Source organism: Nerophis ophidion, linkage group LG18 (genome assembly GCF_033978795.1).
Source record: "Nerophis ophidion isolate RoL-2023_Sa linkage group LG18, RoL_Noph_v1.0, whole genome shotgun sequence".
In the NCBI taxonomy this organism is placed as follows: Eukaryota; Metazoa; Chordata; class Actinopteri; order Syngnathiformes; family Syngnathidae; genus Nerophis; species Nerophis ophidion.
This window is the reverse complement of record NC_084628.1, coordinates 19191724-19209534: the sequence shown is the minus strand read 5'-3', so window position 1 is coordinate 19209534 and position 17811 is coordinate 19191724. Positions and strand designations below refer to the sequence as shown.

The 17811-nt window shown below is 39.5% G+C and overlaps 1 protein-coding gene across 1 annotated transcript in view; it reads right to left on the bottom strand.

Moving 5' to 3' along the window:
- The window catches only part of LOC133536842 (neurobeachin-like), a 652776-nt gene that overhangs the window by 107702 nt on the left and 527263 nt on the right, over window positions 1-17811 (bottom strand). The window contains exons 41-44 of the mRNA XM_061877477.1: window positions 15247-15364; window positions 15058-15160; window positions 9860-9975; window positions 4351-4463 (exon numbers count right to left, since the gene is read on the bottom strand). Coding sequence (XP_061733461.1) covers window positions 4351-4463; window positions 9860-9975; window positions 15058-15160; window positions 15247-15364 — 450 coding nt within the window. The remainder of the gene's footprint in view (window positions 1-4350; window positions 4464-9859; window positions 9976-15057; window positions 15161-15246; window positions 15365-17811) is intronic.

Sequence of the window (17811 nt, the reverse complement as noted above, 5' to 3'; positions counted from 1 at the left end):
GTCACAGTCCACACAGCGGTGAGTTCAAGGGCCACTAAAATTAGTAGGACAAAACGGCGTTCGCCAAATACCCTCATCAGTGAAGCATATACACAAACATATTAAACAGTGGGCTTTCTAACAATTAGGAAGGTTTGTGTCATGTTTGTCCTCCTACAAAAACCATATTACAACAAAACATTTATTTTTCACCCAATTTTTTTTTCCATTTCCCTAACTTTTTGAAAAAAGAACCATGGAGCCACCAGGGCGACGCTCAAGAGCCACATGTGGCTATAGAACGGCGGGTTGCTGACCCCTGGGTTAACGTTTTACCAGCTAAATTTGCTGATATGTTGTAATTGCTTGCACACATATATTTGTGTTCCTTTGTTGCCTGTCCAACCATCACGTGTGGAACTACACAAGCAGGTAACTTTGATGTTACCTGCCTTTGTCAGACAACGCGCCCACATTTTGAGGAAAGACCGCCGTTGTCTGTCGGTCTAAACCAAAACCACGGTTTCAGGTGGCCACTTGATTATGGATACAAGTGAATAGAATACGAACAAGTGTGATTCCATGCTAACGACTGTGCTGGCAGAAGTCTCGCTTTTTTTTTATATAAACAAATGTTGCTTTGCACCACAGTAGAGCAAAACCCTCCTTGTATGGGCATGTCCCCTCTTGTAGAGGATACATACTTTAGATCCTGCACGGACCTCTCAGACTAGGCTTCATGAGATGATGAAACCTGCGTAACGAATCTGGAAAGTCCAGTTTCGGCCGATTCGATGACACAATTACAATAACCTGGATGAATGATGATATTCACTTAAGACAAGCAGAGCTGCAGGTTGTCACAAATCACTACATCACCTCCTAGCTACACACAAAAATAAAGCAAAATAATTGTATTTTTCTTACAGTTATTACCACCTTATGTTGGGGCTCCAAGCCTTGACCGCCCAAACCCGACGGCTCTAAACAGGACTGTTTAAAAGAGGTCGTTGTACTCTAAGGGTCTGATTTACCAAGATCCAAATACCACCCGCTAAACAGCTTGTGCAATCTACAAAATAGTGTGTAAAATTGTGTGTGATCTACTAAGAATGTGTGTACAATTATAGTGGTGCATACCAACTTATTTAGATGAGGATTTTGCGTGTACTACACATGGTATCACCACGGAGATACTCATTTACTGCACATTCATGCAGTCATGCTTTGACCCCTGGCGTTTTGCTATGTTTTCAAAGAAGCAGGAGACATTTACCACGTTTTATGGCCATTTAAGAAGCAGTCCTGCGATGCACCAACAACAACAACAACATTTTTTTTTCAAATTTGACCTGTTATACTTACTGAAATTAAAACGCAAAAAATGCATACTTGAAATAAATTTTCATCCATACATCAATTTTGTACTGCTTCACCCTATCGGGCAAACAAGAAAATATTTTCAATAATATATTGTCCATTGGAAAAAAAGAACACCCTTAAAAAAATACTAAAGGACACAAAAACGCATCAATTGAATTTGTTTTGATCGGCCCCTTAAGTCATATGAAATTATAAAATGATGTTGCTGAATAGACGATATGTCTAACATTTTTTGTATCTTATTGTCCAAAATGTTTATATACTAAAGGACACAAAAATACATCAATTGAATTTGTTTTAATCAGACTCTTAAGTCATATAAAATTATAAAATGATGTTGCTGAATAGACCATATGTCTAAATTTTTTATATCTCATTGTCCAAAATGATGACATACACACGCAGGATAGAGGATTCTCGCCTCTTTTTGAAGCGCGATTACTCATCCTGCTGCCGTCTGTGTCAGTTTGCAAGTCCTTCTCAAATGCTAGATAGTGCTCGCAAAACGGTTATGAGTGCTGATGAATCACATTGCGCATGCTAAATAATTATATTTGCATATTCACCTTGTGCACGTTATGATGATTAGCATATAGTTTACAGAATCATGAAGACAGAGACGCAGAATAGATTGCACACCTTATTCTGCTTCCTTGACCGACACAATCCACTATGCACTCATTCAGAAGATCACTTTTACGTTTGCTATTGTATTGTAATTGTATTTTGTTTATTTGAAGGACAATGTGCAGTTAGTTACATTAAGAAGATAGCTGCACCAGATTTAGCACCATGCTAATTTCCATCTGTAGTCCTTTATTGGTGTATCTAGCATCCACAATAAAATGACACAGGATTGAAAATAAACAACAATCTCAAAGAGAAATAATGATGAACAATTTAAAATACAAGTACAATACATAGAAGCTATGTGAGTTATAAATCAGTGGGCGGTCAAGTTACAGCATTTTAGCAGCTTCATTTAAAGTGCAGAAGTTTATAAAGTGCAGCAGTTTTTATTATAGTCCACATACAGTGCAGTAGCCATCAGAAGACACCCATAAGTGTATCATTCAATTGCCATACACCCCTTTGATATTCCATCCATCCATCCATTTTCTACCGCTTATTCCCTTTCGGGGTCGCGGGGGGTGCTGGCGCCTATCTCAGCTACAATCGGGCGGAAGGCGGGGTACACCCTGGACAAGTCGCCACCTCATTGATATTGCATACATGAAAAGGTTTGCAATGTTACAAGATTGGAATAGTCCTCTGGCGGCCATCAAACTGCTCCCGCCAAGGGTATCATCTGATCAGGTTTGCACGTGCTAACAAAAGTCTCACTGTTGCTTCGCGCCACAGTAGAGCAAACCCAGCCTCGTATGGACATGTTCCCTCCTGTATAGGATACATACTTTGGGTAACACTTTAGTATGGGGAACATATTCACCATTAATTAGTTGCTTATTAACATGCACATTAGTAACATTTAGGCCCTTAATTAGTCATTATTAAGTATGTATTAATGCCTTATTCTGCATGGCTTAATTATACAAAAACCGTAACCCTCTAACCCTAACCCGTCTAGCCCTAACCCCAACCCTAACCCTAACCAAATAACTCAAATTTAAGTCTTTGTTACTTACAATATGTTCCCCTAGAACCCAAATAACTCTTAATTGTTTTATTGTATACCGTTATATGTTTATTCCCATTGTTGCTTTTTATTTTTATTCTTGTTGTAATATATATATTTTTTGTTTCCATTTATACCCCTTTTATTTACGTATTACTTTTTAAATTGATCTCAACTCTGTACACTGCTGCTGGAATTTTAATTTTCCTGAAGGAACTCTCCTGAAGGAATCAATAAAGGACTATCTATCTATCTATCTATCTATCTATCTATCTATCTATCTATCTATCTATCTATCTATCTATCTATCTATCTATCTATCTATCTATCTATCTATCTATCTATCTATCCATCCATCCATCCATCCATCCATCCATCCATGCATCCATCCATCCATCCATCCATGCATCCATCCATCCATCCATCCATCCATCCATCTAATTAAGTCTTTGTTAATTAAAGTATGTTCCTCATACTAAAGTGTTACCCTTTTGGATACTGCATCATCCTCTCAGACTAGAGTTGTCCTATGGGCATGAACCAATAAAGCCTGCAAAACAAACCTGAAGAGTCCAGTTGCGACCGATTCAATGCCCCGATTTTACAATGACTTGGATGAATGATAATATTCACTAAAGAGCTTCAGTGTTGGATGCACAGGTATTCACGAATCACTGCATCACCTCCTCGCTACACACGACATTCTTCGTTCTTACAATTGGGGCGGTATAGCTCGGTTGGTAGAGCAGTCGTGCCAGCAACTCGAGGGTTCCAGGTTCTGCCATCCTAGTCACTGCTGTTGTGTCCTTGGGCAAGACACTTTACCCACCTGCTCCCAGTGACACCCATACTGGTTTAAATGTAACTTAGATATTGTGTTTCACTATGTAAAGCGCTTTAAGTCACTAGAAAAAAGCGCTATATAAATATAATTCACTTCACTACTATTACTAACAAGTTATTTTGGGGATCCAGGCCTTGACCGCCCAAAACCGACTAAACAGGACTGTTTAAAAGAAGGTCTAAGTCTTGACCCTTGGAGCACTTCGATCGAAACATGTCACACACACCTCATTTGTGATAAAACCACATAATATGTCTCCATTAAAACTTAGCAGCACAACAAGTAAATACTTTTGTGATGATAGAAACTGACTCATCCGATTCATTTCCATCGGACCGTCCAACTATTTCTGATGTCTGAAGCTCATTTGAAATCCTGACAAAAATAATGTGCGACTTCCAAGTGTCCGCGGTAGTTAGGCACCTGAAGGGGAACCAAGTCCTGAGCATGAGTTCTGGACCAATTACATGTCTCATTGGAGCAACACATGGCCTAAAGTCTGCGGTACCTTGGAGAGATCTCTGAAGTTGGCCGGCAGGGTGAGGTCCAGCTCCTCTGAATCATAGCTGGCCAGGACCCAGGGAAAGATGGGATACTGGCTGAGGTCGTTGTAAGTCCTGCCTGGACAGACGGAGAGACATGGCAGAAACGTGTGAGTGATGAAAGGCTGCCTAGGGGAGGGGGGAAGGAGGCTACACTGCAGGCCTCCGCCGCTTCGGAGGGATCAGCCTGCTGCATTCCGACAAGCCCACAAATCTCTGCGCCCTTAACGAGACGCACTCCCGGTCTCTTGGGGAGCGTGGCGGCGAACGCCAGTCTGCTACATGAGAACGTTTTAGTGTGTGCCTCGCGCCGCCGCCTGCAGAGTTGCGCCGTATCAGTCGGCAGAGGGTCAAGCGTCTGGTAGTTTGATCCCCGCGCTGACCAGATGTGAGCGCTCCGGCAGGCGCAGGGGTATGGCTTTCAGATGGCAAAACGTGTCGGGAGAAATCCGTGGGAAGACGCAGGAGCAAGAATTAAGCCGGTGGCTTTTGTTTTTCGTGTAGACGCAAAACAGCTGCGGGGTCAAGAGTGAGCTGGGATGCTGCGGACATTTTTTTGGATTTTTTTTAATCGCCTCTCACAATGACCGCAACTACAAACAATGCACATTATCATTTAGGATTTGTTCAGTGTTGATGCTTCCTTGTCCACAAAGCATAGGGGCAGTGGAAGTGGGCACATTTTTATACGCTTGCCGGTCCAACACTCTCCTAGAAAGACTTGAATTTACAGGCGTTTGTCAGAATTTCAGAAAGCTGTTCTCCCAAAGACGTGCGTACAGTGTTCTCTCACTATAACATGGTTACCTTTTTACCATGAATTGATTAACGTGGACCCCGACTTAAACAAGTTGAAAAACGTATTCGAGTGTTACCATTTAGTGGTCAATTGTACAGAATATGCACTGTACTGTGCAATCTACTAATAAAAGTATCAATCAATCAAAAAAACATTTACATGGCCTCGCTGTTAAACATATTTTTTTTGTGTGTGTGTATTTTTTTACAGTGTTGCATGCTTTTTAAAAAAAAACCTTTACAGCGTATGAATTAGTGTTGTCCTGATACCAATATTTTGGTACCGGTACCAAAATTATTTCAATACTTTTGGTACTTTTCGATACTTTTTAAAATAATAGGACCACAAAATATTGCAATAATGGCTTTATTTTAACAATAAATCTTAGGGTACATTGAAAATATGTTTCTTATTGCAACTTAGTCCTTAAATAAAATAGTGAACATACAAGACAACTTTTTTTTTAGTAGTAAGTAAACAAACAAAGTCTCCCAATTTAGCTGCTGACATATTGTGTTATTTATTATTCTATTATTTTGTCAAAATTTTTAAGGACAGTTGGTAGAAAATGAGTTATTAAGCTACTTGTTCATTTACTGTTAATATCTGCTTACTTTCTCTTTGAACATGTTCTATCTACACTTCTGTTAAAATGTAATAATCACTTATTCTTCTGTTGTTTTTGTGAAGCAAAATTAAAATTAAATCAAGTGGAAATTGATAGAGTATATGAAACTAAATTTTTGGGAATAATAATTGATCCTAAACTGTGTTGGAAACCGCATATTGAATACATAAAGGGAAAAATATCCAAATCTATTGCTATTCTTTATAGAGTAAGACACATGCCGAATAAGAAATGCCTGCATATGTTGTATTGTTCTTTTATTTTTCATATTTAACGTATTGTGTTGAAATTTGGGGAAATGTTTATAAAACAAACATAGACCCAATAATAAAACTTCAAAAAATGGTCATTAGAATAATACACAAAGCGTGCTACTATGAACATACCAATCCATTATTTATAAGTTCAAATGTATTAACATTTTCAGACATTGTGTTTTTAAAAACAATGGAAATTATGTTTCGAGTAAAGAACAACAGCCTTCCAGCTTGTATTCTCAGGCTATTTCATTTAAGAGGAGAAAACTATAATTTACGGGGGATATCGATTTTTGAAATAGGTAAAGCGAGAACAAATATAAAATACAAATGAATTACAGTTTTAGGAGTTAAATGGTGGAACAAGCTCAGTGATGAGCTGAAGACATGCACTTCTTTAGTAAGGTTTAAGAAAACATTGAAAGGTGAAATAATTAAAAATTATAAAATATAGTAACAATTACTTTCAGCATTGATTTTTTTTTACTTTTTTTAAAGTTGATGTTCCAGGCAATCTAATCTTCAGTGAAGGTATAGGCTTTGGCTTCAGCCTATACCTTTTTGGTCATTCTTTTTCTTTTCTTTCATGTGTAAATATACATAATTGTATACATATAACATGTACTGTAAAACTGATCACACAAAATGGTTGATTGATTTGATTGATTATATGACCGAAATAAAATTATTTAATTCATCCATTCATTCATTCATTGGTTGATACTTTACATTAGTTTTGGATGATACCACAAATTTGGGTATCATTTCGATACCAAGTAGTAACAGGATCCTACATTGGTTATATTCAAAGTCCTCACGTGTTCAGGGACATATTTCCTGAGTTTATAAGCATAAAATACATTTAAAAAAAAATGAAAGAAGATGTTGAGATGCCAAAAATTATACGTAAGCATAGTAGTATCGACTAAATACGCTATTGTACTTGGTATCATTACAGTGGATGCCAGGTGTAGATCCAACACTGCAGACTGTAGCTAGCCAGCCATGTCTTAAAGCACCTCTCCCTGAGGGTGTTTCAGTGTTATAACTTCACTTTTGTCGTCAGTGGTTCAGCCAAAATGCGTACGTTCTCCCTTTTATGTCTACACGCACTGTCTTTTTACGTGTTATTAGGTGCTGTTTCAATGAGAGATGTTGATCTAAAATACAAATGTTTTGAGTTAAGAGCTATGTCACAGAACCAATTAAAGTTAAAAAGTACCAATGATTGTCACACACATACTAGATGTGGTGAAATTATTCTCTGCATTTGACCCATCACCTTTGATCACCCCCTGGGAGGTGAGGGGAGCAGTGGGCAGCAGCGGTGCCGCGCCTGGGAATCATTTATGGTGATTTAACCCCCAATTCCAACCCTTAATGCAAAGTGCCAAGCAGGGGGGTAATGGGTCCCATTTTTATAGTCTTTGGTATGACTCGGGTGGGATTTGAACTGCTAAGTTAAAGGGGAACATTATCACCAAACCTATGCAAGCGTCAATATATACCTTGATGTTGCAGAAAAAAGACCATGTATTTTTTTAACCGATTTCCGAACTCTAAAATGGGTTAATTTTGGCAAATTAAACGCCTTTCTGTTTATCGGTCTTTTAGCGATGACGTCAGAACGTGACGTCACCGAGGTAACACACCCGCTATATTCATTTTCACATTACAAACACCGGGTCTCAGCTCTGTTATTTTCTGTTTTTTCGACTATTTTTTGGAACGTTGGAGACATCATGCCTCGTCGGTGTGTTGTCGGAGGGTGTAAGAACACTAACAGGGAGGGATTCAAGTTGCACCACTGGCAAGAAATCTGCCGCCAGACCCCCATTGAATGTACCAAAGTGTCTTCACATTTGACCGGCGATGCTAAGACAGACATGACACAGAGATCTATGGATAACCTGCAGATGCATTTGCAACGATTAAGTCAACGAAATCACAAAGGTGAGTTTTGTTGATGTTGTTGACTTATGTGCTAATCAGACATATTTGGTCACGGCATGACTGCCAGCTAATCGATGCTAACATGCTATGCTAATCGATGCTAACATGCTATTTACGCTAGCTGTATGTACATTTGAAACTAGATACCCACATTTAATGCGAAACAAACACTTACCAATCGATGGATTTAAGTTGCGCCAGTGTCACAAGATCCGAAAGTCCTAATCGTTTGGTCTGCACATTTTACCGGCGATGCTAATAAAGCAGCCATGCTATGGGCCACTTCATTAGGTACACCCACGCTATGGCCGAATAGCATCAATAGCTATTCGCTCAATAGTTTCAGTTTCTTCTTCAATTTCATTTTAGCTGTCTGCCTCCATACTCCGACCATCTGTTTCAATACATGCGTAATCTGTTGAATCGCTTAAACCGCTGAAATCCGAGTCTGAATCCGAGCTAATGTCGCTATATCTTGCTGTGGTAACCGCCATTGTTTGTTTGTATTGGCAGCCCTGTATGACAACACAGGGAAATGGATAGTGGTTTCGAAGATAGCGAAAATAAGGCACTTTAAAGCTTTATTTAGGGATATTCCGGGACCGGTAAAATTTTGAAAAAAACTTCAAAAAATACAACAAGCCCCTGGGAACTGATTTTTATTGTTTTTAACCCTTTTGAAATTGTGATAATGTTCCCCTTTAAGGTATACGACAGCATGTTTTTGCGTTTTAGTGGTTTTTGTTCACTTTTCGTCTTCTGCCACAGTGTCCATTCAAAGTACTCGCATCATGGCGAGTGATGCCAATCAACAAGGACATCATTGTGATGGCAATAATCCTTTTTTTTTTTTTCCTCTGGCTACTCATGGTGTACAGTAAAGTCCATCACAAAGACAAATGCTAAAATAACCTTTGCATTTATGGTATAAGGTCATTAAATTATGTTAATGAAGTGTTCTGGGCGGGGAGGTCATTTGGATTATTTTAGAAAGGTGACATTTTAGAGACTGGAAGCATCATCCTCGGCGTTTAGGTCGTGATGAGGACGAAGCTGCATCGGCGCGGGCGAGGGAGTCGTGGCGGTGGCGTAGCTGCAGTCGGGTGTAGGATGTTAATAATGGTGGAATAGTGGTTAATTAGAAGACCACTTCCCCTTCTCACCTCTCCTCAGCAATCCACACCCGGCTGTCTGCCTGCGTTCTGACATCCCTGTCAGCCCGGGTCATTACCGGGGATTTTTAATGAATTTTCTGCATGTTTTTCCTCCGTCTGCCTTCCATCTAATTAGCTGACAATAATGCATCGGGCGAGAGCGCGCGGCGGCTAAATATAAATATGCATGAGCGCTCAGCGAGACGGAGGATGACACCTCTCAGACGAGCGCGCGGCCCTCGCTCGCCTTCCCCTGTTAGCTTCACTTCAGATCAGAGAGTCGACTGGCGAGTCTTCACAAGTGCACAGACGCACTCGTGTACACTCGCAGGAAGCCTAATTATCCCGCCGAGTGTGCAGGCGCCGACTTGTGCGCTTCAAACAGCAACGGTGAAGTGTGCTGCGGCGGCGGCGGCGGCGGCCACCACTTAAGGACGAGGCGGAGTGGCGAAGAAACGAGGCCGTGGCGGAGAGCTCGTTCTGCGGTGTCACGCTTATTGATGGTGGCGGCGCAACCTGCAGTCGCGGGACTCTTCCACTTAAGACGTGCATAAAGATAATTGGTTTAAACGTAACACTTTCCATTCCGATAAAGTCTTTCCGGAAACGGGAGAAAAACACATCGGAAGCAATGAAGTTGATTGACGGCGTTGAAAACCGACCGGGGTGGGGAAGAGGCCTTACCTGAAATGGTGTTGAGGAACATGAGGTACTCAAAGTTGGAGATCTCTCTCCTCTGCCAGCGCTGCGTCATGTTGGACGCTTTGAAAAGCTGCCGGGGGCTCGCCAGCGAGATTCGCCTGAGAAAGAGACGCAAATCAGGGGAGGATCATGACAACCGGAGAACATAATAATCAAACCCAACCACGGGATACTTGCCAGGCACCTTGGACTACGAGTCTCCCGTCCGAAGGCAAAACCTAGTAACTCACTTCTAGCTGATTTTGAGAAAACAAACAAAAACCAATCTATCTTGATGCTGTCTTACAAAGATCTACAAATTCATCAAACGTATAGATGTTTTCTTGAGCTTTCATCTACTTGTCGATTGAGCCATGGATTGAATCTGCTCTCATGAATGTGTGCCCTTTCTCCAGATATTTTATCACCATCTCGGGTGGGCCCCATTCTGCGTTTGCACATTGGGCAAGAGCTGTGTACAGCGTCCAGTTTTTATTTTGACCTCCACAGTTATCTGCCCAAAAGAGTATGCAAGGGGAGGAATCAAGAACAATACATTTAATGAAAGTGCTTGCAACGTCTTGGGCCAATCTTCCAAATATCCCCTCGTGCCATAATATCACATAATCAGGTTGACCGTCGGCCCCCATTCGTGCAAATGTCTCATTAAAGACAATAAAGCGACGGACAAAGAAGCTCCGATTGGTCCCTTGAGATACTAGGTTTTTCTGTTGTATCCACGCGGTTATGTGGTAGTTGCAATGACAGCTTACTTACGGAACAAATTACAAAATCGCATACACTAATGTAAAGCATATCACCTAGGAACTCCAAAATTATTATCAGCTCAGTTTTGACCAAAATTGAGTAACTGGGTTTTGCCTTTGGACGGGAGGAGGGGTTTTGTCTTCTATGGACATTTGATGGGCACAAAAATCTGAAGACTATCAATCAAAGTAGGGTTGGACACCTAATTGACGCCTGAAGCAGCAGTCACTCTAGTGTTGTCCCGGTACCAAAATGTATTTCGATACTTTGATACTTTTCTGAATAGAGGGGACCACAAAAAAATTGCATTATTGGCTTCATTTTAACAAAAAATGGTTGGGTACAATAAACATGTTTTTTATTGCAAGTTTGTACTTAAATAAAATAGTGGACATACAAGACAACTTGTCTTTTAGTGGTAGGTAAACAAACAAAGGCTCCTAATTAGTCTGCTGATGTATGCAGTAACATATTGTGTCATTGTCCATTCTATTATTTTTGCATAATTATTAAGGACAAGTGGTAGAAAATTGATTATTAATCTACTTGTTCATTTACTGTTAATATCTGTGAACTTTCTCTTTTCACATGTTCCATCTACACTTCTGTTAAAATGTAATAATCACTTATTCTTCTGTGCTTTGATATAGGGCTGGGCGATATATATCGAATATTCCCGATATATCGTGGGTTTGTCTCTGTGCAATATATCGTGAGTATTTAAGTTTGCGTTGTCACACAGTTGCTTTTAGCTGCGGGCATTACACTTCAGGCTTTTCTCACTCCTTCTCACTGAGAGATAAAACAAGCGCACCTTGTTACATATGTCACATACTGTCGTGCGTGCAATGTAATACACCCTCGCCGAGCAGAGGGGTAGCGGCATGGGTAATGTTAGCTGTGGTGCTAGCGGAGCGGTGCGAGTGGTAATACGAGAGAAAGAAGGTGCGAATCTGGTCACAAATTCCCAAGAAAAACAGCACATGGTCCATCGTCTGGCGGTGGTTTGGTTTGGGAAGATGTTGAACAGACAACCGTAATATGTCAAGTATGCCTTGGTACAAAAAGTAGCAGCACTACTAATTTGTTGCATCATTTCAAAAGTCACCCCCTAGAGAATAAAGAGTGCTTGAAACTCCGCATGTCAACATCTCCAGCCAGTGCCACACCCAACAAGCACTGACACAATTGAGCTTGAGGTCTTCCATTTCCACATCAACACCGTATGAAAAAAATTGTTAACAACAGAAGGAGATAACGTCCGCAGTAACCTAACACATAGCGGAGGACATACACTATTTGATTTCCTATTATGCAGCTATTTTTTATTTGACAGTTATTGAAATATCTTGTGTGACATCATGCACAAAAGTGCACTAATAGCTTGTTTTAAAAGGTCTCTGACAATCTTGCACTTTCTATTTTGGAAATGACATGAATGTTTGTGCCATTGCTTAATAATGGTTTTGTCAGGCTTTCCCCTGACAGTTTGTCTATGTTTTAGTTTTTTCCTCTGCTTTTGTCTGTTTTCTCTGTGTTTAGTATCTCCTATCTTTAGTTCCTGTCAAGTGCTCTTATTATGGTTCAGCTTCCTGTTTGTCTCCCTGTGTGATGTTGTCACCTAATCTGCGGCTGATTGGCACCTGGCCACACCTGTGGTCAATCAGCCCGCTCCTATTTTACCTGCTCTGTTCCTCCAGTCAGTGCTGGATCATTTTATTGTCGTTGCCACATGTCGTTCTTCTGTCTTTGCCTGTCGTGTCTGGCATTATTACAGCTACTACATTTTGTCCTGGTCGTCGTAGCGGTAAGCTGTTCCTGTTAGCCATAAGCTATTTCCAGTTTTTTTGTTTGCTATCCACTAGCTTCCATGCTAAAGCTCCTTTTTGTTTTTCTAGCTCCCAGTGCTAGCTCCCTTAGTTTGTTATTCCGCCCATGTGCGTGTTTTTTGTTTATACCCTTTGTTCTTCTTCTAATATTTCATATCAGATCATGTTTTTCATTCAATGCCTGCCTCCATCTCTGCATCTTGGGGTTCGTCATCAAATAACTTTGACATGTTTAATAAATACAGTTTTGGTCAATTGACTTAGTTGTGATTTCCCTCTCTACATGAAAGTTTAAAATGAGCATATATTAATGCATGAAAGTTTAAAATGAGCATATATTAGTGCGGTATGAACAATAATGTTTTAATGTAGACACATAGAATCATCATACTGATGTGATTATATGCATCAAGTGTTCATTCAAGGCTAAGGCAAAATATGGAGATATATATCGTGTATTGTGATATGGCCTAAAAATATCGAGATATTAACAAAAGCCCTAGTTTGATACTTTGGATGGTACCACAAATTTAGGTATCAATCCGATACCAAGTAGTTACAGGATCATGCATTGGTCATATACAAAGTCCTCATTTGTCCAAGGACGTATTTCCTGAGCGCGAAGGAGGGGTGCGGGACCAATACTTTTTAGAGGAGGTATAGTACCGAATACGATTAATTAGTATCGCGGTACTATACCAATACCAGTATACCATACAACCTTACCCAGTGTACAAATATTTTCTTCAAGGCTGGGTCGATAACAAATTTAGCTTGACAACATATTGACTTAGCAATTATTGCAGAGAAACGATACTATATGATTTTTATGAGACCAAATTAACCATTGATGTTATGATAAGACGTAATAATAATGCAAGTATACACTTTCATTTTTGTTCAACAAAACCCTGTTTTTTAATCTCAAAAACACAAACTAGGCAACATTTCCCTCAAAAAACATTCTCAAAGTGGAATAGTTTATGCCAAGTTAGAAGTTATTACAGCCTTAAATAGGACAGTAATTCATACCAACATTGTTTTTACTATGTTGTTTTTACTAAATAATTACTAAAAATAGTAATTATCTACTAATTACTATTTTTTTGAGCAATGACTGTAAAAAAATACCACTGAAATTCTCAAAAAAGTGTTAAAAATGAGTAATAAATTATTATACTTTTGAGTTATTTAAAGCTGAAAGGTTTCATCGTCGTTGTCACGTCGTGCCATTGCTGGTTTACGAGCAGAGGAGCATGTTCGGCAGTGCACAATAACAGAGTACTTACAAACAGACACAGTGTGTTGACAGAAAAGGGAGAACGGGCACATTTTGACTTAAAAAAACTAACGATAAAGTTGAAGTTATAACACTGAAATTCCCTCAGAAAGAGGTGTTTTAAGACATGGCTAGCTCGCTAGCGGCTAACATCCATCCGCAGTCTGCAGTGTTTTAGCTACTTCTAAATCACTAATCCTCGCCTCCATGGCGACAAATAAAGTATCTTTCTCACAAGTATCATCCCTGCAGGATGAGGAATAGCCAAACATGTTGCACTACACACCGTAGCTCACTGGCGTCAATATGTAAACAAACGCCATGGTTGGATCCACACCTAACGTCCACTGTAAAGATACCAAGTACAGGTATCGATATTTTTTGGCATCACAATATCTTCTTTTGTTTTTCTCAAATGTATGTTGTGTTTATAAACTCAGGAAATATGTCCCTGGACACATGAGGACTTTGAATATGACCAATGTATGATCCTGTAACTACTTGGTATCGGATTGATACCCAAATTTGTGGTATCATCCAAAACTAATGTAAAGTATCCAAACAACAGAAGAAAAGGTGATTATTACATTTTAACAGAAGTGTGTCTAGAACATTTTAAAAAGAGAAAGTAAGCAGATATTAACAGTAAATGAACAAGTACCGTAGATTAATAATTCATTTTCTACCACTTAATAATGTTGACAAAATAATAGAATGGAAAATGACACAATATGTTACTGCATACGTCAGCAGACTAAATTAGGAGCCTTTGTTTGTTTACTTACTACTAAAAGACAAGTTGTCTTGTATGTTCACTACTTCATTTAAGGACAAACTTGCAATAATAAACATATTTTTAATGCACCCCAAGATTTTTTGTTAAAATAAAGCCAATAATGCAATCTTTTAATGGTCCCCTTTATTTATAAAAGTATCGAAAAGTATCAAAATACATTTTGCTACCGGTACTGGCACCAAAATATTGGCATCGGGACAACACTAATTTGATGTTAGGTAATTGGAGCCAACAATGATTTTGATCAACATTTTTTTGAGCAATGACATTTTTAAAGAGAAAAAAAACAGTCTTCATGGCTGCTTTGTATTATTAGAATCAACATTACAACTATTTCTCGTTACATTTTACATGTTTGCTCTTTTATTCCACTTTTCATGTATTTCAAGATTGTGCCACGGGCCATTAAACTACTAGCTGCAGGGTAAAAATGGCCTCTGGGACATCTTCTGCTGTGGGACCTTTATAAACGGCTATGGGCCACAAATGGTCTTCGGACCAGACTTAGGACATAATCGTCGTGTCCCACCTGTCTTGAGGTAGTCCATAGCTGGTCCCGACCCCCACTCGAGGAAGACTGTAGACGGCCTTCTTCACAGTGGCCTGGTCGGGGAAGTTGAAGAGGACTGAGGCTGTCAACAGACACGTGCAAACTTTACTTAGCGAGAAAACCTGCACCTTATCTGACACCTTCCTGCACGGTGCGCTTGTGACATACTTCTGTTGGCCATGAAGACCTCCATGGCGCTGGTCTGCAGAAGGTGACGCCTGGAGAAGAGGGCACGGATCTCGCTGAACATCCACTTGCCGTGGAGACCCTCGGTGTATGCCAAAACCTGGGGAAAAACACCAAGGTGTTTACCGTACTGGAGATAATAGCTGAGGTACCACACATGACTTGAAGCTCTTAAAAAAATTGGAGATTAAAGCTAAAATACAGCCATCCATCCATTTTCTTCTGCTTGTTACTTTTGGGGTCATGGGGGGAAACTTCTAGTGAATTAAAAACATTAAAGCAACTTGAACTTTGTGTGTGTTTTGCTTTTTCCTTTCAGATTTTGTGACATCTTGTTTTTTTTAAAGGATTACAAGAGTAGAAAAAACGACCCCAATGGTGTGCAAAGTGTTCTAGTGACTTATTTTGGAAGGGTCCTACATCCTGGACTTTTGATTTTTTTATTATTTGACTCCGCCCGATTATAGCTGAGATAGGCACCAGTGCCCCCCGCCACCCCAAAGGGAATAAGCGGTAGAAAATGGATGGATGGATATTATTTGATTGTTGTTCAACCATTTATCCATCCATCCATTGATCTTTCTGTGTGGAGTTTGCATGTTCTCCCCGTGACTGCGTGGGTTCCCTCCGGGTACTCCGGCTTCCTTCCACTTCCAAAGACATGCACCTGGGGATAGGTTGATTGGCAACACTAAAATTTTAATGTGCACCGTATTTTACGGACCATAAGGCGCATCGGATTATAAGGCGCACTGCCAATGAGCAAGTCGAGTCAGGTCGATTTTCATACAAAAGGGGTGATTTTATTGATATTTGTTTCTAAATGTAAAACACTTCCTTGTGGTCTACATAAAATGTAATGGTGGTTATTTGGTCAAAATGTTGCATTGATTAAGTTTTACAGATCATCTTCAAGTCGCTTTCTGACAGTCGCTTCAGGATGCACCGTTTTGTGGGCGGTCTTATTTACGTGGCTCACCTTCGGCAGCGTCTTTTTTCCATTTAAGAATCTGAAATAGAATGAAAGGAAGGTCCATGGACCGGCGCCTAAAGGGTCCATGTACCTTCCGTTCATTATTTTTCCAATTCTGAAACGCAAATCAAAAAATAAAATTAGGGCCGTTTTCGTAATTTATTATATATGGCAGATTTTAAAAGAAACAAGAAGGGGTTGGTTTTCCTTAAAATATTGCAATGAAATTGGATTTTGTGCTGTTTTCCTTATATGGATTTTAATTTTTCCAGATAAACACAAAAATCAAAAAGAATGTGCAAAAATGCGTGGTTCTCTGTGTGATGACAAATTTAACCGTAAGCAGCCTTTCCTTTGTGTTTGGCATGTTTTTAGGTAGGAGGCCACGGGGAAGACCCAGGACACTTTGGGAAGACTAGGGAACGCCTCGGGATCCCCTGGGAAGAGCTGGACGAAGTGGCTGGGGAGACCAAAGTCTGGGCTTCCCTGCTTAGGTTGCTGTCCCCACGTCCCGACCTCGGATAAGGGGAAGAAGATGGATGGATGGATGTTTTTAGCATAACGCTAACATCCTTGTTCAGCAAGAGTCCTAAAAAACAAGTTTCGGACAAATTTTTCTATTTTCATTTCTGCAACAAAACTTGGACAAGTATTTAATGGCACATTTTTATATATTGGACTCAATAAGACACCTGCTGAAAAAGGATGTTAGCATTATGCTAAAACATGCTGAACGCAAATGAAAGGCTAAAACTCTGCTTCTGGTTGAAGTTGTCATCACACAGATAACCACAAATTTTTGCAAATTTCTCTGCGTTTATATGGAAAAATTAAAATCCATAAAAGCAAACAAAGTTTTTGGATTTTTACTATATATGGCAGATTTGAAAACCAACAAAAAAGGGTAGATTCTCATTACAATTTTGCCATGAAATTTGATTTTGTGCTGATTTCCTCTTATAGTTTTAATTTTTTCCAGATAAACACAAAAATCCAATTCATGTTTATCCAAAATGCAAAAATGTGTGTTTGTGTGATGACAAATTAAACCGGAAGCGGTATTTTAGATTTTCCTTCGCGCTTAGCATGTTTTTAGCATAACGCTAACACCTTTGGTCCGTGTACCTCCCGTTCATTCTAGTTCCAATTCTGAAACCCAAATCCAAAAATAAAATTAGGGCCGTTTTTTTTATTTTTTATTTTATATGGCAGATTTTAAAACAAACAAAAAAGGGGTTGATTTTCATTAAAATATTGCCACACAATTAGATTTTGTGCTGTTTTGCTTTTATGGATTTGAATTTATCCAGATAAACGCAAAAAAATTTGCAAAAATGTGTCGTTATCCGTGTGATGACAAATTGAACCAGAGGCAGTATTTTAGCCTTTCCTTTGCGTTTAGTGTACTTTTAGCATAACGCTAACATCCTTGTTCAGCATGAGTCTTATTGAGTCATATATATAAAATAAGTGTCATTAAATAGTTGTCCAACTTTCGTTTTTGTAGAAATGAAAACAGAAAAAATGGTCCGAAACGTGTTCTTCAGGTCTCCTGCTGAACAAAGGTGTTAGCA